Source organism: Ictalurus punctatus, chromosome 19, assembly GCF_001660625.3.
Source record: "Ictalurus punctatus breed USDA103 chromosome 19, Coco_2.0, whole genome shotgun sequence".
In the NCBI taxonomy this organism is placed as follows: domain Eukaryota; kingdom Metazoa; phylum Chordata; class Actinopteri; order Siluriformes; family Ictaluridae; genus Ictalurus; species Ictalurus punctatus.
Window position 1 is genome coordinate 12,971,575 of NC_030434.2, and position 20,665 is coordinate 12,992,239.

General features: G+C 40.4%; 1 protein-coding gene across 5 annotated transcripts in view; it reads left to right on the forward strand.

Annotated features, from left to right (window-relative positions):
- celsr1a (cadherin EGF LAG seven-pass G-type receptor 1a) overlaps nucleotides 1–18,824 on the forward strand; it is a 96,431-nt gene extending 77,607 nt beyond the window's left edge. For 2 of the 5 annotated variants that reach the window (XM_017494493.3, XM_017494497.3), the window contains 17 exons: nucleotides 785–968; nucleotides 1,119–1,262; nucleotides 1,620–1,800; nucleotides 2,551–2,718; nucleotides 3,505–3,631; nucleotides 4,876–5,076; nucleotides 6,565–6,739; nucleotides 7,534–7,646; nucleotides 7,836–7,915; nucleotides 8,051–8,177; nucleotides 9,431–9,556; nucleotides 11,299–11,435; nucleotides 13,223–13,320; nucleotides 13,521–13,673; nucleotides 14,832–15,071; nucleotides 17,089–17,335; nucleotides 17,666–18,824. In XM_017494493.3, the coding sequence (XP_017349982.2) occupies nucleotides 785–968; nucleotides 1,119–1,262; nucleotides 1,620–1,800; nucleotides 2,551–2,718; nucleotides 3,505–3,631; nucleotides 4,876–5,076; nucleotides 6,565–6,739; nucleotides 7,534–7,646; nucleotides 7,836–7,915; nucleotides 8,051–8,177; nucleotides 9,431–9,556; nucleotides 11,299–11,435; nucleotides 13,223–13,320; nucleotides 13,521–13,673; nucleotides 14,832–15,071; nucleotides 17,089–17,335; nucleotides 17,666–17,696 (2,532 nt within the window). In that variant the 3' untranslated portion in view covers nucleotides 17,697–18,824. Of the gene's footprint in view, nucleotides 1–784; nucleotides 969–1,118; nucleotides 1,263–1,619; nucleotides 1,801–2,550; nucleotides 2,719–3,504; nucleotides 3,632–4,875; nucleotides 5,077–6,564; nucleotides 6,740–7,533; nucleotides 7,647–7,835; nucleotides 7,916–8,050; nucleotides 8,178–9,430; nucleotides 9,557–11,298; nucleotides 11,436–13,222; nucleotides 13,321–13,520; nucleotides 13,674–14,831; nucleotides 15,072–17,088; nucleotides 17,336–17,635 lie in introns of all 5 variants that reach the window. The other 3 variants (XM_017494494.3, XM_017494496.3, XM_017494495.2) reach the window with 3 other exon arrangements.
- The last annotated feature ends 1,841 nt before the right edge of the window (nucleotides 18,825–20,665 follow it).

Here is a 20,665-nt window from a genome sequence, read left to right on the forward strand (position 1 = left end):
TTAATGTAAATAGCCTCATTGGAAATATATTTACTGAAAAACTGTTGATGCGTCCAATACATATTTCCCCCACTGTATGTAGTTAATGGTTATATGCCTCAACAAGCTGGGATTGAACATTTATAAATCCTGTTTGACCTGTTCCTCTGCAGAGACTGTGGAATAGTTCAGTCAGTGCAAGTCAATGCATTACGATGCACGTGACATGGCATACCATGTGGAATTTATAGAAAGAAGACGTGGTTATATATCTGAAACCCAAGCTAAACCTTGCCGACTCCGCACTAGTGCTAGACTTAAACATATCACGTTGGCTAGATAGGGCAGTAAATTTATGCTAGTAAGTTTGCAGATTGAGTTTATGGCAAGAATAAGGACTAACCATTATAACCATTATTCTGCTCAGTATTATTAAAATCAGAATTATTATCACAATATCATAATGTAAACAGATTTTGATTCTTCTTTCTCATTTTAAATCAGATTGCACATTATTCATTCACGTGTACAAGTTGGCGAATAAAAATATTGCTGCTCCGTAGTCCTATTCATGGAGAGTTTTATTTACATGCTAAATATAAACACAGATGGATAGGGAGCTAGCTATGTTGTAGGCACTGCCACTACAGATGTCTCTTTAGCTAAGCTCCTCAATATCACAGCTGTATTCTCTATTCAGTATTCCTGGTTAGTGTAGTCTTTGAATAAAAAAAACATCTGTAATTGTAATCAAATTCATTCTTTAGGTTCTTAAGTTGTAATCTGCATGTGTTGAACATTACAGAACATCGTAAAGGCAGGCAGTGCCATCTTGGACCCCAGCAATAAGGAGCACTGGGATCACATCCAGAGGACTGATGGTGGGACAGCACACCTGCTCAGTCATTTTGAGGATTACACCACCACTGTGGCTCGCAACATGAGGAAGACCTACCTGAAACCCTTCATCATCGTAACAGACAATATGAGTGAGTCACGTCGCTGACATAAATCAAACACCTGATGGCCAGGAATTTATGATAACCCCGTACCCTGGTTAGTTGTGCAGATGCTTGTGTCAACTATGACATGCACATGCGTATTTGTCTAATAATGATTGTCTTTCTTCACTCCTAAAGTTATGGCAGTGGATTATCTGGACTTTTCCACTCCAGATGATGTAAAGATGCCACCTTTCCAAAAGATTAAAGAGGAATATCCCAAAGACCTGCAGTCCTCAGTCCTGTTTCCGGAGTTTACAGTGAAATCCTCTCAGAACAGGGGTAAACACTCGCATGCAGCATGCAAATGGATTCTCAGTACTATCACGAAATGTGCCTTACTAGTAACTAATAGCTTAATCATTTAATACTACATAACTCTGCAGAGCATATTGAATTGCCTCGTCTAAATGGCTAGTGCATTTACGTGCTGCATTCTTAGACTAACCTGTTAATACTTTTAATATTTCATTTCGATGGAAACATTAGGTGTTCCACTGAAAGTAAGCCCAACATTTTTAGCTTTGTAAAGAGGTGTAAACAAATATAGATGAACAAATCTCAAGTGCTATTCATTTTCCCCATTATATGAGCTAGAATTGTTATACCCATTCCGATGCACTGCGTTTTTCCATGCAGTCGTTCCAACCGATGAGCCAGCATCTCAGACCCAGTCTACTGAGGAAGACCATACTCAGGATGAGAGGAGGAAGAGGGAAGCTGAAAGCCCTCCTCAGTTCCCTGTGGCTGCTGTTATCGTGTACCGAACACTGGGGCAGCTGCTGCCTGAGCACTATGACCCTGATCGACGCAGCCTCAGGTACACTCGCATCCTATCATTAAAATGAATTCAGATCAATTTTAAAGAAAGACTCTGCGATTTTTAAGTCAAAACGTTCGGGAAAGGAGACTTGCCTGTCATTCAAGTTGTCTGTCAGATTAGAAATATCTTTCCCTATATATACATGCATGTGTCTTTCTTTTATATATATATATATATATATATATATATATATATATATACACTGTGCGTGTTATTTTGGATGGACCACTGAAACAAGGGTGTGTATTTATTTTGCATTGATTTGACACTTACATCCTAATCAGTATAAAGAGCAAAGAATTGATAAAGTCAAGTAATTAATACATTCATATCCATGCAATATTAAATCTGGGTTTTTGCATTTAAGAGCTATTATCTTTTTTTTTTTTTTACAGTTTACAGTCTGTTGATCTGAGTTGCCTCTGCCTGTTGAGTTGCACTGTGAAACAGCAGGGCCGAGTGACTGCTTTAGGCTGTAGTTATTTAGTGACCTGTACAGCTGAAAGTCCTGAATCACACCTTATCACAACATAAAACCTTCAGCACAGATAGATCAACTGTTTAATTACAACATGCCTTTCAAATGCTGTGCAAACTTCAGTGGCAGTTTATTATTACGAGAAGGGAACATCCAAATATTTAGGACAGCTGGTATGCTACAGCTGTTCCTACTGATCGTGGACACTGTTTGGCCCGAAGCCAGAGACTGAGCGGGTCTGTTTCAGCAACTGCCCTCTTTCTCTGCAGGCTTCCCAATCGGCCCACCATCAACACACCCATCATCAGCACTACAGTGCACAGTGAAGGCCAACCTCTGTCCATGCCGCTGGAACAGCCCATCACACTCGACTACACTCTGCTGGAGACAGAGGAGAGGTCCAAGCCTGTGTGTGTGTTCTGGAACCACTCCATCACGTGAGTTTCTTTCACTTTCGCATATGCACCCCCATCCATGCACTCATATTTCTTCATGCATTGTGCAGTTGTTCCAGATTTCTCTAGTTGGTGCTGTGATTTATTGTGATCTTCTGATCAACAATATTGTAGCCAAATTAAAGCCTTCCTCCTCATAACAGTTTGTAACCTTTAATGAACATTATGTAGGTGAGTATTATAGTCCACATTTAAGACAGTACACTGTAGATTCCTCTGATAATCTAGCTTACTGTATGCAACCCCAATTCCAAAAAAACATTGGGATGCTGTGTCAAATGTAAATTATTGATGATATTATGTACTGTAGATGATGTGATTAAGTTCCAGAATTTGTAGACGCTGTTTTTGGCAGAACCTCTGCCAGCTTTGCTTCTGAGAGACTCTTTTTATACCCAATCATATTACTGACTTGTTGCCAATTAACCTAATCAGTTTGTTCCTCCAGCTGTTTCTTTTTACTAACACTTATTTTCCAGCCTTTTGTTGCCCCGTCCCAACTTTTTTGAGACGTATTGCGGCCATCAAATTCAAAATTACCTGATTTTTTTCTTGAAATGTTGCATTTCCTACATTCTATTGTGAATAACATTTGGATTTATGAGATTCGCAAATCATTGCGTTCTGTTTTTATTTACATTTTACACAGCGTCCCAACTTCTTTGGAATTTGGAGAGTACTAACCCTGTCTGGTATGGTGTGTGTGTGTGTGTGTGTGTGTGTGTGTGTGTGTGTGTGTGTGTGTGTGTGTGTGTGTGTGTGTTGTAGGATTGGAGGGACGGGAGGTTGGTCTTCGAAAGGCTGTGAGCTCACCTTCAGAAACAAAACCCATATTAGCTGCCAGTGCAACCATATGACCAGTTTCGCCGTGCTCATGGACATCTCCAAAAGAGAGGTAGGTCTCGCTCCATGAGCTAATTTAGTGTTACTCTACTGTTAGCATCAGTGCAGTTTTCTGGTATTAGCCTGGCACTGACATTAATCATTCTACACTCACATGGAAGGATGAATATATAAAATGACATTAGATAGGATTAGTCTATTTTGATCAAGATTAGGTCTCTAACGGTTATCTGGGTTCAACATTTGAATGATCCCCGCCCATGTTCAGTAAGCTCTGCTCCCAGGATCTTTGATGGCCTGTAAAGTGTCTGTAAAATGACTGCCAGTAGGCGCATCCAAACACAAACGAGCACTCTGGACCAGAAGTCTGTTTTCCAAACTGTTTTTTTTATTAAGTCAGCGAATTAATACACTTTTGCTAAGGTCGTGACTTAACCCATTGTGTTTTTTTTTTTAGCGTGGTCTATATATCTTCCAGGTTATTTGTACAAGTGAATAAGCTGGTGTATTTGAAGATTACACTTCTGAGTGAAACTCTTTCCACACTGTGAGCAGTGAGAAGACTTCTCTCCTGTATTCATTATAAAAAATCCACTATTAGTCCTTTAATGGGAGAGCACTAAGCACGTGTCAAAGTGTAAACACTCCTAACATTTTCTTCATTCTTTCCCAGTCTCAAACCTTCCCATAAGAAACGGAAATTTGTACAAGCTAAAAAAAAAAAACGACAAAAAGCTACATGTGACTAAGGACAAGCAACAAGGGCTTGTAGCTTTTCATTCAATGTGAAAGCGTGGGCAGCGTTTCTGCATGGCAGACATATGACACTGTGCATAAAAGCTCAATTAAGGTTGAAAACCTTTAGCTAAATGTGATCTAAGCAACTATAACCAGGCATGAATGGATTAAAAATTCGAGAAGGAAGTGAAATTTGACCAGGTTCCTAAACTTAAGACACAGGAAGAAAGACATAGGCTCTGGAATAAACGGTGCACTGATGCATCCTGGGCTGTTTTCTTTAATCTGGAGTATTGATAGAAGTTTAAAATATTAAGAATGTAAAGAAAGCAGTTGTCCCTTGGCATTAAAAATAAATAAATAAATAGCAGAACAGACACTTTGTTGGCATGTTGTTGTTTTTTTAAGCGAAGAATTCGAGCTGAAATGATTTTAGCTTTTCCGGAAATTTTATTTGTGTCAGACTTGGTTGTTGATCATCGTGTTCAAAATTTTTCTTCTCTCATTCTTTCTGGACTCGTTCACCACCTTGACTTCACTTCCACCTCGTCCACCCAGCATGGAGATGTGTTGCCACTAAAGATAGTCACATATGCCACAGTTTCTGCCTCATTGCTGGCTTTGCTGATCACCTTCATCCTGCTGGCCATCCTGCAGAAGCTCCGCTCCAACCTGCACAGCATCCACAAGAACCTTGTGGCAGCGCTCTTCTTCTCCGAGCTCGTCTTCCTCATCGGCATTAACCAGACAGACAACCCGGTGAGACCCGCTCTCTTTCCCCATTTGCAAATAGACTATTTCTGCTGTTTTACAAATGGGATTTGAAGCTTTGGTGGTGTGTTTATAGAAAAGGTTTTGGATGTGGAAGAACTTCTCGACTACGACGGGAATATTTTTACTCTGCATATTTTGCTTAGAGGAGCATTTTTGGAGGTTGGTTTCTTGCTGTCAAACTTAACTAATTCCATCCCATAAGTCTTTAATTAGGAGCTGTGTGCAGTGAGGGGTTGGGGCAAGTGGATAGCTGTTGACAAATGACTGGGAATAACCAGCGTAGGGAAAAGGGTCTGTTTAGACTCAGGTGATTCACCGCTGAATAGAGAGAGACAGCCATTTCATTGGTAGAGAGACAATCCCTGTAATTATACTTAAAAAAAAAAAAAAGCACACACGCACACACATTGCTCATGCTGTTCGTACCTGGAAGGCGAGCTAGATTACAGCATTCGAGCGATGGTGTTTGAGTTGTTGGCCTCAGGCACTGGCAGACTATAAACTGGTGGGAGCTTAGACACCATGAAAAGATTTCGAAATACCACAGGCATCTTTTGTTAGCTAGATTATGTAATGTGTACCAATTAATTCTTTGGACAGGAATGCTCCGTTTTGTTTTTTTGTTTTTGTTTTTTTTTACTTGTGCCATAGTTCCCCTTTATATGAGCTATTGTTTCCCCTATGCTTCTGTTGATTCTATTCTATTACAGACTTTTACCGTTTAATTTTTTTTCCAGGTATGAGCCTATCTTTGTGTAGTGATAAACAGGGGTGTGTGTGGTGTTAGGCAGTAGCGAGACAGGACGCTACAGTTGTACAGTCTGCGTTAATGAGCTCTCTCTGATGTCAATCTGTGGGCTCTGGCATGGAAACAAGCAGGGACTGGTGTCTACTAGTGAAGCTGCTTATAATATCGTATATAAACATAGTGTATAATCTTGCTGTAATAATAAAAATAAGATATGGACTTCCCACATACAGTTCTAGTTTTATAAACAGTGTAATACTAACATGAGGAGCACATAGGATCGCCTACATAATCTCTTGAACATTATTCATGGTATAACATATCAGAAAACTAGCACTGTGCTTTTTATCTGTTTGCCACCCGGTCCAGTAGTAAAGGGTCCAGTTAGGATTTTGTTCAGGGTTTGGCCACAACTGGCACCAAAAGGAACTGAAGGAACTTGAGGTGAATCCTGGTTCATGTTTGTTCAGAAACATGTTATTTCAGAACACTAGGAAGTTATTAGATATCTGCAGTCCCTCCTTAAATAGTAAACAGGTAGTAAACAGGAAGTACTAATAGCTGAGAGAGCATTTTGTTGTTCTTGTCTGAATATTAACAGTGGCTTTGATTATTCAGGGGCAGGTACACCGCCTCCAACTGCCATGTTACTAACTACACCCCAAATTCCCTTGATGTGTCCCCTCTGAAGTTCCCTTCTCTCTCCCTCTCTGTGCTGTGTGCAGTTTGTGTGTACAGTGATTGCAATCCTGCTGCACTTCTTCTACATGTGCACATTTGCCTGGATGTTTGTGGAAGGCCTGCACATTTACCGCATGCTCACAGAGATGCGCAACATCAACCACGGTCACATGCGCTTTTACTATGCCATCGGGTGGGGCATCCCTGCTATCATCACAGGTTAGTCTCTCTCTCTCTCTATCTCTCTCTCACTCACACACACATACACTCATATGGACCAACACGTTAGACTGCGCACTCTAACGCCATCATCAAAACACCAGGGGATTATCTTTAAGAAGAATGATGTTCATCCGTTCAGTGCAGTTCCAGAGACTTGTAGAATCTCTGCCAAGACACACTGAAGTTGTTCCGGAGCCCTGTGGTGGCCGAGCGCCTTACTAAGGCACGTTATGTTGTTTTTTCCCCCTTAATTTGTCACCAGTCTGTGCATTGTAGCCATTCGTTAGCTATATTATCGCAGAAAACCTCCCATCTATGTAAGCACACTGTTGTTATGAACAAATTGTCAGCCGCCTTGCAATGAATGTAGGTACAAGACAGGTAAATAAACTGGTGTACATCTATAAACACATACACACACAAACAGCCATGTAAAAATACTTAATTCAAACCACACGGCCATGAAGTCATGCTGGAGCTTGTTTCATCTCTGAAAAATCACTGTGATCCCTTGGGAAAGAAGTCTCTCTCTCTCACACACACACACACACACTCCTTCTCTCTCTGTCTAGTTAGAACACCTCCTCTGAGGTGCTGGCTCCATGAAGGTGTCATTTACCCCTCTGGCAGCCACTCAAAGCCAGAGCAAAACCAATTCTAGCACACACATAATAGAGGCCAGACATGCTCTTATTCAGCTCATAATCTACTCCCTTTACATTTGAACCCCCTGTGCAGTGTTTGTATAATCCACTGTGTGCGCATGTGTGTGTGTGTGTGTGTGCTTGCAGGTCTAGCTGTTGGGTTAGATCCACAGGGCTATGGCAACCCAGATTTTTGCTGGCTATCAGTCCATGACACACTGATCTGGAGCTTCGCTGGGCCCATCGCCGTTGTCGTGCTGGTCGGTGCATTGCAACACAAAACACACACATACAGGAAAATGCAACACAATGACAATGAGTATCCTTCGCGTGTCATATGGCTTTCTTCAGCCATTTTCTTTATTAAATATCATGTTATCGTTTGTATCGTTTGTATATTTTGGAAGTTCCACTGAATCCTCACACGGTTGGCATGATCTGTGCCACAGGTGAACATAGTGATTTTCGTGCTGGCGGCCAAGGCATCGTGCGGACGCAGGCGCAGAAGCTTCGAGAAGTCTGGAGCCATGTGAGTTACTTTATCCACACACTCAGACTTTGAGTACCTGCAGGGCTTATGATATAAAGGTATTCCGAGTTATATATTTATGTGTGTGTGTGTGTGTGTGTGTGTGTGTGTGTGTGTGTGTGTGTGTGTGTCCAGTCCTGCACTGCGGATGGCCTTCCTGCTCTTGCTGCTCATCAGTGCTACCTGGCTGTTGGGCCTCATGGCTGTTAACAGTGATGTCATGCTCTTCCACTACCTGTTTGCCATTTTCAGCTGTTTACAGGTGAGTTCACTAGACTAATGCCGATGAAATGCTATGAAACACTTAAGCCATACTTTGTGTTCTGCTTCTTTTTTTTTCAACTGAGCATTTTATCAGCAGAAAATATTAAAAATAAATTTGAATAATACGGTATTTATTTACTTTTACTTAGCTTGAAATTCATTTATAAGAGTTCACATTGCTGAATATGGAAATAATACTCCGAGCATAGCAGTGTGTGTAAGTGCCATAATTTATTTCATCAGAATGTATTAGGGTATATAATAAGGGCTAAGTTTAAATTAGAGCTGCAACAACTAATCGATATCGAAATCGTTGTCAACGAATCTCATTATGGATTAGTTGGTCTGTGCGCAGCCCGGGGGAGATTTACTCATTACGTTACTTCTGTTCAGAAAACACCGAGAGTAAATACTAAAGTTGTGTCCCAAATGATGTACTATACACTTACACTATGCACTGTACTCTATCGTGTAGTGTATGAATTTTAGAAAGGTAATATCTTCTCAAATATAACACTAACAGTTTTTTTACTAACCGGAAGTAAAAGTCGCTTCCTATTCGATGGCACGTGATGTCATACTCACCTAAAGCAACTCCGCTAGCTTTAGCCTAATACCCAGAGTCACCGACAGTGACTTTCTTCAGTTTACTGTTTGTGTACTTAGTTATATACTTAGTTTTTTTTTAAAATATATAAGTATTTATGCATTATTTTTTATGGATGCACAAAAAGCACAGAATTAAACTACAGTGCTAAATGAATAATAAATATTCTGGAGTGTCTGTGCATTGGGTTCTTTTCAGTCTTATATAATTGGACAAACTGTTGTGCATTTTAGTCTGAAGTTTATATTTGTAACACTCAGTCTGTGGATTTTATTTTAAATAAATGAAGAAAAAATGATACTGAAAGGTTTATTATTTTGTATAACAATCATTTTAGAGCAAAGTTCTGATATTTTTTATTATTTGACTTGAGCAGGTTCCTACAAATTTGACAGCATTCGGTATTATTTTATTTAGTTAGGATTATTTCTGTAGTGTACTTTGTAACCCTTCTTTTTTTTTTAAGTAGTTTGAGCATTGTACTTCGGTTTCCTCATAATAATCGAACAATTCCGTCTAAAGGTTTTCTAGATATTTATATAATAGCTAGAGAACAAATAGCTCGGCTTGATCTTACATATGGCTGTGTCGTTGAATTACACGTCACTATATACCATTTATTGGGATTTCTTGTGTTTTTGCAGGGCATTTTCATTTTCCTTTTCCACTGTGTGTTAAGTAAAGAAGTGAGAAAGAATCTGAAGCTGGTGTTCACAGGGAAGAAGCCAGTGCCAGAAGAGTCGACTACGACGCGTGCTTCTCTGCTGACTGTAAGTGGAGGAAGGTGATACGTAGCAGAACTGAAACCTCACAGTCATTCGCACCCAGTGCTCTCTCACTGTCCACATTGATGCGTGTCACAGTGTCTGTGACATTATTGCTTGAGTACACTGTGGTGTAATGTATTTGGAATTGAAGATCCTCTTGGACATTTTTTTCCCTGATGATATAGATTGGCGTGTACTAAGCTATCCAGCTAGCAAACGTATCTATTGTTATTGTACATTGTGATTACTACTGAGAATTATGGAAATATAAATTAAGAAGACTGATTGCGCCTAGCTGCGACAGATCTGTGACAGGGAAAAAGGTGACGCAAATATTGTCTCAAGCTGTGTACCGACTCCAAGCACACTAACGATTTGATTGGGCAATTTACAAACAATTAGAAAGCCTGTCTGCATTTCAGTCCTGTGCACGCATGCCAGTGGGTGTGTGTTTTATATTCAAAAGCAAGCCAACTTCATCTCTATAATGCAGTCTGTGAAACTATATTGTTTGCAAGCCAAAGCATGTAAATATTGGCTAAATGTTCAATAGGTGCTGCTCCCATGCTTGAGCATGTGAATGCACCTGGCCCTTATAAGGCTCAGTAACCTTTAAAGGTCTCCTAATAGCCAGGAAGATATTACTTCCTTAGTTCATTTAAGCATTGGAATCGTTAAACTTTAATGTCAGCTGCCAATTAGGAGGCCTTTTACACAGCCTTAGCGTATCAGTATTTAAGACTGGTGCTCAAATGGAAAAGCTGTAATGCCTTACAAGATTGTGGCATTCGTCATGATTAGAAGCAACACAGTCACTTAATCCTACTAAAAGAGTTCGATAATGTTTACATACTTCAGCTAGCAAATATCCATAATTCACACACATAATTGTTTGCAGTATAGTCAGATAAAGTTGGTTTGTTTTTCAATAACACAAGATTTCAGTTTTCTGGCACCCTGTCCAGGGTGCACCCTGCCTTGTACCCGATGTTCCCTGGGATAGGCTCCAGGTTCCCCCGTGACCCTGAAAAGGAGTAAGTGGTAGAAGATGGATGAATGGATGGAAGATTTCAGTTTAATTCAATCCTTTGTTTAAAAATTCAGAGTACAAAATGAGAGCCCTCAGTTTCAAATATTAAAGCTAACGACCAACAGGTGTTTACAGTGTTGAAAAAATAAATAAATCAGATGAACAGATATTGGATTGCCTTGCACCTCCGGGGTTGCGGGTTCGAATCCCACCTCCACCCTGTGCGCACGGAGTTTGCATGTTCGCCTTGTGCTTCGGGGGTTTCCTTCCTGCCCCAGTCCAAAGACATGCATTGTAGGCTGATTGGCATTTCTAAATTGTCTGTAGTTTTGTGAATGTGTGTGTGATTGTGCCCTGTGATGGGTTGACACCCCCTTCCAGGGTGTCCCCTGCCTTGTGCGCCAAGTCCCCTGGGACAGGCTCCAGGTTCCCCCATGACCCTGTGTAGGATAAGCGGTATAGAAAATGGATGGTTGGATGGATGGATGGATGGATAGTATGCCTCAGGTAGTGTAGAGATAGCAGGAGAAAATGACTCCATTTCCATTTGACATTCATGCTTATTTATAGTAACGGTATAGAGATGTTCTTAAGCAATTTTTAGTAGTTTCTCGGGCAAACAAATAATTACCGCATTAAACATAATAGTATAAAGCTTTTTTTTTATTACTACTTGCAATGGTGCATCCACAATCTTCCTCTTCCTCATTCCCAGCGCTCTCTGAACTGCAACAACACATACACAGAGGATGGCACAATCTTCCGCTCAGCAATCGGAGAGTCCACCGTGTCTCTGGAGAGCACCATCAGGTCAGCCAAGAGCCACAGCGGCTACCTCGCTTACTCTTTCAGGTAACATTCTGCTGCATGCATGGCCCTGCCACACCTTTCCTCTCATCTTTTCCTCGCACCCTCTCTCTCTTTTTCATGTTTTTTTTTTCCTCTCTCATTCCTTCACTCTCATTATCTCTTCCTCTTTCTTTCTTTTCCATGTGGACTTCTAACATACCCACTCATACCACTGATGATATCATGTAAAACAATCCTCACTCTTTTTTGGCTCAAGCGCATGGCACTGCCTCAGCTCTACAACACTGCAGTTTTACACACACCTACTAACACCGTACGTGTCCATGCAACGACTGATTTTAATATCATTAATCAGACAAAATTCCCATTTCGATGAAGTCATGTTCAGAACAGAATTCATCTTTGTCCTCGTCCATACAGCCATCTAATCTGCACATTAGTGATGTCTGACTAAGGCAGAGTGGGAAGTGTTTTGGGAAATTCTGAGCCCGTGCAGAACAGACTCGGACATGCAGCTTAAGTGCCTCCAGCTAAAATATCAGTCAGTCTGAACTGCAGTGCTTTGTTGTATCTACACACCTCAAACCCTAGAATTACCAAAGGGGTAGTTGAGATCGGTGTCAGATTGGTGAAAGTAATTTATTAGCCTGACATTTACAACTGTGGTTTCAGTATTATACTGTCTTATACAGGAAGTCACCTCCTCAAGGAAGTTTTAACTAGGCCAGTCAGCTGTACACTATATCATTAACTATAGTTAAATTCACCAAATAAGACAGGCGTACTCTACTGTGCAACGAGCCTAAGTTCTGTTTTAGATAACGTTTTGTTGCTATTTTGGAAGAGTTAAAAATGTTAAGCAGAATAAATAAAGCAACTTTTATTCACATGTAATTAGAGAAGCACCGATGTATAGTTTAAATAGTTTAAAAACATCCGATGATCAGGGCCGATTATATCCTGTCAATCAAAAGAGGGCGGGAAAACACATCGATTTCGTGCTGTGTGTAAAGACGATGTGTCTTGTGTGGAATGACGACAAAGCTGCAGTTTGTAATCTCTACACTGCTAAAATTTTACACCAGACGCTGCAGCAGTGAAGCGGAAGTTTTGGCGTCGAGAAAAATTTTTTTTGCCGAGCTGCTCGTGCTGAATTAAAGGGCCAGTACACCGGTGAAAGATTTAAATGAAGATGCATTGACAAAAAAGTAATATATTGCACTATATGTAGAGCAGTATATTTCATATCCAGTTAATGTTAATATATAAAAAGTTGATATTATATTAGCAGTTTGATGTCAGTGATGAAGTAGAAATGCTTTTGTTTGTGGTGAGTGAATGTGAGACTAACAGGAGGGTTTTTAGAATTCAGTCAATATTAATATGAATTAATAACATTCAATAAGTGAAGAACTCTTACTTTAATCTTCAGAATTGAGTTCGTGTGTTAATGTTAATGTGAGTGATGTGTGTTCTGTTCATGAGACCAGTTACTGTGAAACAACTTGTTGAAATGGAGAGAATAAAGTTTTTATTTGCATTTCATTCAGAATTTTGGAATTCATTATTATTCATTTAAAAGAAGGCATAAAAGGCAGAACTATCGGTATCGGCCGATATCACTCTGAATAATCGGTTATCGGTATCGGCTGAGAAATTTAATATCGGTGCATCTCTATATGAAATGGATGGATGGATTGATGGATAAATAATGGATAACAGGGAAGATGTTTCTTGTTTGTCCTTCATTGTATGTCTCTATTCTATCTATCCCATCTCTCCCTCTCTCTCTCTCTCTCTCGGAATCCCTCACTCTCTCTCAAACACAGAGATGACCAGAAGCCCAGTGTCTCCACAGGAACAGCTAAAGCTGGACACGCAGACCTTGATGGCTCGTTGTTCCACCGCAACGGCACTAAGGCAGACGGTACAGATCTTACATTCTTATTTCTCTTTTTAACATTATGTTAAATGAACACTTGTTTTATAAACACGTTTGTGTATAAATAAGTGTCTCTAAAACCTAGTTTGTAAAAGTATGAAGGCATTCGTACACCATCTGCAACAGTTCTAGCCGAATGGTTGAGTTACGCTCGTGTGTTTTCTCGTTTTGCGTGGTGTCGTCAGACTCGGACTCGGACAGCGAGCTTTCTGCGGATGAGCACAGCAGCTCCTACGCCTCGTCCCACTCCTCCGACAGTGAGGATGATGATGATGATGAAGTCCACATGAAGCCCAAGTGGAACAACGAGCGGCAGCCACTACACAGCACTCCAAAAGGTTCCTGCAGTTTGTTTATTAATCAGCACTGGGCTCTCGTGGTTTATTTTTAAAGGAGTCACATCATGATTTTTTAAAAACATTTTCAAACGTTAATTATGTTGTTTATTGGTTGTAAGAGAATACGTGAACATGCTTTAATGTAAAAAACAAAACAAAAAAACAAACGCATTATTTGTCAAATACCGTACATTATTGCAGTACCTCTATTACCGGGCTGCCTAAAACGCTCCAATTTTCCAAAGCCCCACATTCCGAAAAGCCCCGAGTGCTCTGATTGGCCAGCTGACCCGTTGCGTTGTGATTGGCCAAAAGCCTTGCGTGTGTCAAAAAAGTAACTCCCTTTAGTTCTAGCGTTAGCCTCCGAGGCTTCTAGAGCTATTCTAAGCTCCTAATCAACATGTCGTCAGTTTTACCATATCAGTTCGAGCCCGATTCAGATAATGCGTATGATCAAGCCGAAACACAGTTTCCGTGTGTACATAGGCACTCATGTGATATACCTTCGGAAAGCTAGGATCCTTGTGATTCGATTGATATAAACCGTTTCAAGATACAATCACAGCAGCAGCTACAATCAACGTCTCTGTCAGACTACCGACATACAAACGAACACTAAAAAACAACGAAGCTACATTAGCTAGCACGGTAGCAGACGTTAAGCAAACGTTTGGGTTGTACTGCTCAGGAACAGCATTATAAATAAACAGTAACCACTGATTCCTAATTTCGTCCGTTTTCGGAAGGTTAAACACACAGCGCCTCCGCGACATGGCGCCTGAATTCACTAAAGCCTTGACTGAATTCACTGAAGCCTCACCTTCTTTCTTCGTGGCACGCCTTTGGGCGGGTTTATGCTGTGACGTAGAGAAATGACGGAAGTACATCTGGACGCGTTTCGGGCAGGTCTGGAGGAGTGTTCTCTGTTCGACAGAATAAATCCCTTTGCGGGAAAATATGAGTTTTGGGACTTTGCAGAGCATATACATGCACAAACAGATACATTACTCTCCCAGAAGGAAAACATTCAAAATCATGTTATGACCCCTTTAAAATCGCTGTATATTAATAGGTTAGACGTGGATAAGTGATAAGTGCTTTTCTTTGACGAGTGTTTGTCAGGTAATTGGTTATTTCTCCTTCTGTTTTACGGCACAGTGGACTCAGTGGCGAATCACATGAAGCCTTACTGGCCCGCTGAGGCCGCAACAGCGAGTGACAGTGAGGAGGCAGGAGGGGCGGAGAGGCTGAGGGTGGAGACTAAAGTGAATGTGGAGCTCCATCAGGAGAACAAGCTGAACCACATAGGAGAATCACTGCAGGATAAGGACTCCACAAGCAAAGATGGAGGAACTACCAACCAGACAAACAGCAACCACCAGCCAGAACAGAGGAAGGGTGAGGGAAAAAATTCAGGTTTATTAAAACTGTTTGTTGGACACAGGATCATTGTTGTCTGTTATTAGATACAAATGTACACCAGTCACGTTAGGAAACCAACATTCATACATATAAAAATGCTGCAAGCCCATTTTCTGATTTCAAGGATGGATGGAGGGATGTGTGCTGCATATGGAGGGTACACATACAGTGCCTGCCACAAATTTTGGCACCCTTGGTAAATATGAGCAAAGAAGGCTGTGAAAATTCTTCATTGTTTCATTTTTTTGTTAAAAAAAACTTCACGAGAACTCTCTGCTCTCATGGATATCAAACAATTGCAAACAAAACAGGTTTATCAAAAAAAAATATTTGTGAAATATAGGTGTGCAACAATTATTGGCACCCTTTTAATCAATACTTTGTGCCACCTCCCTTCGCCAAGATAACAGCTCTGAGTCTTCTCCTATAATGCCTGATGAGATTAGAGAATACATGGTGAGGGATCTGAGACCGTTCCTCCATACAGAATCTCTTTCAAGGTCCACGCTGGTGGACTCTCCTCTTCAGTTCACCCCACAGGTTTTCTATGGGGTTCAGGTCAGGGGACTGGGATGGCCATGGCAGGACCTTGATTTTGTGGTCAGTAAACCATTTTTGTGTTGATTTGATGTATGTTTTGGATCATTGTCCAGCTGGCCATGATGCCATGTATCCTAACAAAATGTCCCGGTCCTCTGGCAGAAAAACAGGCCCAAAACATTAAAAAGCCACCACCATATTTAACCGTGGGCATGAGGGACTTTTCCATATGGCTACCTCTCTGTGTGCGCCAAAACCACCTCTGGTGTTTATTACCAAAAACTCTATTTTGGTTTCATCTGAGAATAGAACCCGATCCCATTTGAAGTTCCTGTTGTGTCTGAAAAACTGAAGTTTGTTTTGGATTAGAGTCGAGGCTTTTTTCTTGAAACCCTTCCAAACAACTTGTGGTGATGTAGGTGACTTCGGATTGTAGTTTTGGAGACTTTCTGACCCCAAGACGCAACTAACTTCTGAAGTTCTCCAGCTGTGCTCCTTGGAGATTTTTTGGCCACTCGAACCGTCCTCTTCACAGTGCGTTGAGACAATACAGACACACGTCCAATTCCAGGTTGATTCATAACATTTCCAGTTGACTGGAACTTCTTAATTATTGCCCTGATGGTGGAAATGGGTATTTTCAATGCTTGTGCTATTTTCTTATAGCCACTTCCCATTTTGTGAATCTCAACAACCTTTTGCCACACACCACAGCTATATTCCTCGGTCTTACCCATTGTTATGAATGACTAAGGGAATTTGGCCTACGTGTTACCACATATTTATAACCCTGTGAAACAGGAAGTCATGGATGGTTGAGTAATTTTCTGTTCCTAGTCACCCAGGTGTACTAAAAAAATTTTAAATATCAATGGGAATATACTTCAAATATATTTTTCTCATATGAATTCATAGGGGTGCCAATAATTGTGGCACACGTACATTTAACAACGATATATTTTTTCGATAAACCTGTGTTGTGTTTGCAATTGTTTGATATCCATGAGAGCAGAGTATTTATGTGAATTCTTTTAAAAAAGATCAAAAGGTTAAACATTAAAGACTAATTTTTCACCACATTCTTTGCTCATATTTACCGAGGGTGCCAATATTAGTGGAGGGCACTAGGTGGGATGCTAAATGGATAGATATGTAGATGGCTAGAAGGATGCATAAATGGAGAGATAGACGTATGGATAGATGGATTGATAGATGGATGTGAGGCTACGTAGGTTATATGTAGTTGGGATGGATTGGGATGATATATGAATGGGTGGATGGATGGGTGGAATTTTTCGACTAACCGACCAATGAAAATTTAGACGACCAGGCCACTTCTATACGACTAACGATTGGTCAACTATTATGGGGCAGCCCTAGAAATAATATTACTAAGAGAGTCCTTTGCGACAGTATTTTTATACATTCATTTTTAACTTCCCTTTGTCCACAGGCATTCTGAAGAACAAGATCACATATCCTCCACCACTTTCAGACAAGAACATGAAGAACAAACTGAGAGAGAAACTTTCAGACTACAACCCTCCTACCATCTCCTCACGCACGCCGTCTGTAACTTCCAATGACGGAGTTAACAGTCACAACGTCCTCATCAAAACCCCCCACCGTGTCCTGCCTTCCAGAGAGCTGCAGAACGGAGTGGTGCTGAACATCAACGGCGGCAACCAGTCAGACTCCGAGTAAGTAGGCATACAACCCCCAACGATATGACTTAACACAATCTTTTATGCTTGTGAAAAACATAAAAGAGTATTTTTGAGAACGTTTGTTGAATTCCTCTCAGGCATGCAGTTTAGTTTATTGAATGCAGGGTATTTCTTTCTTTACTTGCACTTTTGCATGGACTTTTGTCCCATCTGCCTGTAGCCCTGCCCGAAAACCCATCTAACCAGCATGGTATCACTCGCTCCATCTCTTACATCTCTTTCTTTCTTTTTCTCCATCCCGCTCTTTCCCTCTCTTTGTTTTTTTCAACACAGCGGCAGTAACGAAACCTCAATCTGACCCAGCAGGAAGCCAGAGGAGTCTCTCCCTGCGTAACAGCAGCTGTCCTCATGATAGAGATGAGAAGAGGAGCGGAGAGAAGGATGACATGCTTTATGGACCACCTGGCCTCTCTTTCCTGACCTCTTTATCTCCTACACTCCAGTGGAGAACAGTATTACTGCAGACTTCTGCCTGCGTGGGACAGAAATATAAATGATAAGAAGGGAATGTATGAAACTGAGCTCGAGGGGGATACGCACCGTGCCAAACTGCTGCAAGAACTGGAAACTACATCCCCCATAATGCATAATAGAGCTGTGTGTAACAAGTGATTCGAGCTGAAAACTGCAGGATGTGATAAAGGATGTTATCACTAGTACTTATTGGAACTGAATGAGTGGGAAAGAGTCACATGAGACCTGTGTGATAAAAAAAGACATTTTAATTAATGCAAATATGAGCTGCATTTTTCACCAAGTGCCCTAGTTTGTTCGTCTGTCCTCCGAGAGGAGTTTCTTTTTTTTTTTTTTGTAATTATGTAGATACTGGTGAAATGACTATTTTGTATATGGACTGTTTCTTGTGAGTTTTCAGGCACATTTTTATACTGATTTTTTTTTTTTTTTTTTAAAGATAACATACAAGTCTAGAGATTATCCTGTGCAAAATCACAAAGCTGTGATCTGTACTCAATTCAAATTAACAAAGTTAACTTTTGGGTCACTCTGGTGCCTTAGAGTAGATTACAAGATGGCACACTTCATTTCACCGTCTTCCGGCGCACACTTCCCTCAATAAATAAAAAAGAAAGATGCGATATTTTTTTTTTTATAAAAGAGTAAATTATGAAATGTGAAGAGGTTATAAGTACTCTGTGATTTCTTAAAATGAAAAATGAATGTTGTTTGCCATGTTTTTTTTTTTTAGGAAACCTTTTACCTGAGCATGAGAGGACTGCAATATAAGAAAACACTGTGCTCTTAGTGCTGGCTTTCTGTTTGTTTCCCATTCTGTCATAACCACTCCAGTGTTTGAACCTGTCCCGAACAAAATGTCGCTTATGTTTTCACACTTTTCCATTAGACACTGGAATTCTTGTAAAATGTGTATATTTATTTTATATGGTTTTGAGACACTGGACGATGATTGCAGCTATAAAATTAAAACTTATTTGGAATTTTCTATTTTCTTCTACATTGCCCTATGGTGCAAATCTGATGAATGTGAATCAGATGGCGGTGTAAAGAAATATGCAAATATTTGTAAGAGGATGTTATATAAGAAAAGGTTATATTTCATATTCCCATACACAGTCAAAATTTCTTTCTAAGGATATTTACGTTTACATTTATGAATCTGGCAGATTCACTCCACCCACCCCCCCCCCACCCCCCACCCCCCGGAGTTACATTTTTAAGACAGAATCCGATCCAAGCTGTTGAAATCACGTTAAACCTTATAAAACATGTCTTTGATGATGAATGACTTTATACGGGAATTCATTTAAAATTGTGAATGTTATTGTTCCAGATTTAACATGTCCTTTTAAGAAACAGCTGGAAGAGGGTCTGATTTAGTGCTAAACACTTCAGGTAAGTGCTATTGCGTCAGAAAATATAACAGCCAATCACGTTCCGATATGCAAATACAACCAACCCATGAAAAACCGACTCACCAAGGGGCATGTCTGGTTGGGGCTGTTTCCGATTCGCATATTCAGAGAATATACATTTCTTGATTTAGATGTTTTATACCTTAGTATAACAAATCATTTATTAAATATAGAAAAAACTTCAAAACAGGTTTTGAGCCTTAAAGGAGAAAGGCAACAAGTTTCTACCAATTAACCAGATACATGTGCAAGCATATTAGTATTCAGTATAAATGATAGAACAATGATAAATGATTTATTATATATGCTAATAACTATTAGCATAATATCCCATAATAATAACTTCAGAACAGAGGGGTATTTTAAAAATGTAATCGCTTGTCAAAAGAAAAACATGTATATAAGTCAAATATATATATATATATATATATATATATATATATATATATATATATATATATATATATATATATATAAATCAAATATAAGAAACTAAGAAATAAAATGACGCATTCCTGGTTTATGGGGCACAGTTGGCTGAGTGGATAGCACATTTGCTTCCGGGGTTGGAGGTTCGAATCCCGCCACTGCCCTATGTGTGCGTGGGGTTCCCTCTGGGTACTCTGGTTTCCTCCCCCACTCCAGTCATGCGGTGTAGGCTGATTGGCATTTCCAAATTGTCCGTAGTGTATGAATGGGTGTGTGTATGTGTGCGATTGTGCCCTGTGATGGTTGGCACCCCGATCCCCATTGTTCCCTGAGTTCCCTGGGATAGGCTCCAAGCTCCCCCGCTACCCTGTGTAGGATATGAAGCGGTACGGAAAATGGATGGATGGTTTATGGGTTGCACAGTGCGTAGCGTTACTGCCTCCCCGGTTTGAATCATGAGCTCGGGTTTCTGTCTGTTAGGGGGTTTCCTTTGGGTTCTCTGGTTTCCTCCCACCTCCCAAAAACATACCAGGCTGGCTTGGCTATGCTGAATTACCCCTAGAGTGTTTGAATGTGTGGGTAAATGGTGCCCTCCAAGGGACTGGCATTCCATTTAAAGTGTATCCCCACCTCGTGTTTCTGGGATAAATGACCAGAATAAAGCAGTTACTGAAGATGCCTGAAAGAATGAAGGAATGTTTTTTGGTTTATAGTAGCATAACAAGCATCTCTGTGCTATTTTTTTTTATCCAAATGTGACTTACACTGGTATGTATGGTAACATATATTATATTCTCAGAAAAAGCTTCTTTTTCTGAGAGTGGAACCATTGCTCAATGCTATGGTGGTACCCTTACGAATACTTCTTCAGCATAAACGTACAGAATGTATGAATCCCTGTGACAGCTCTCTGATCTGCTTAATGTTCATATTTCTTAGTTATCCCCGTATCTCTGTTTGGTCCTTTGTGTATGAGGGTGGG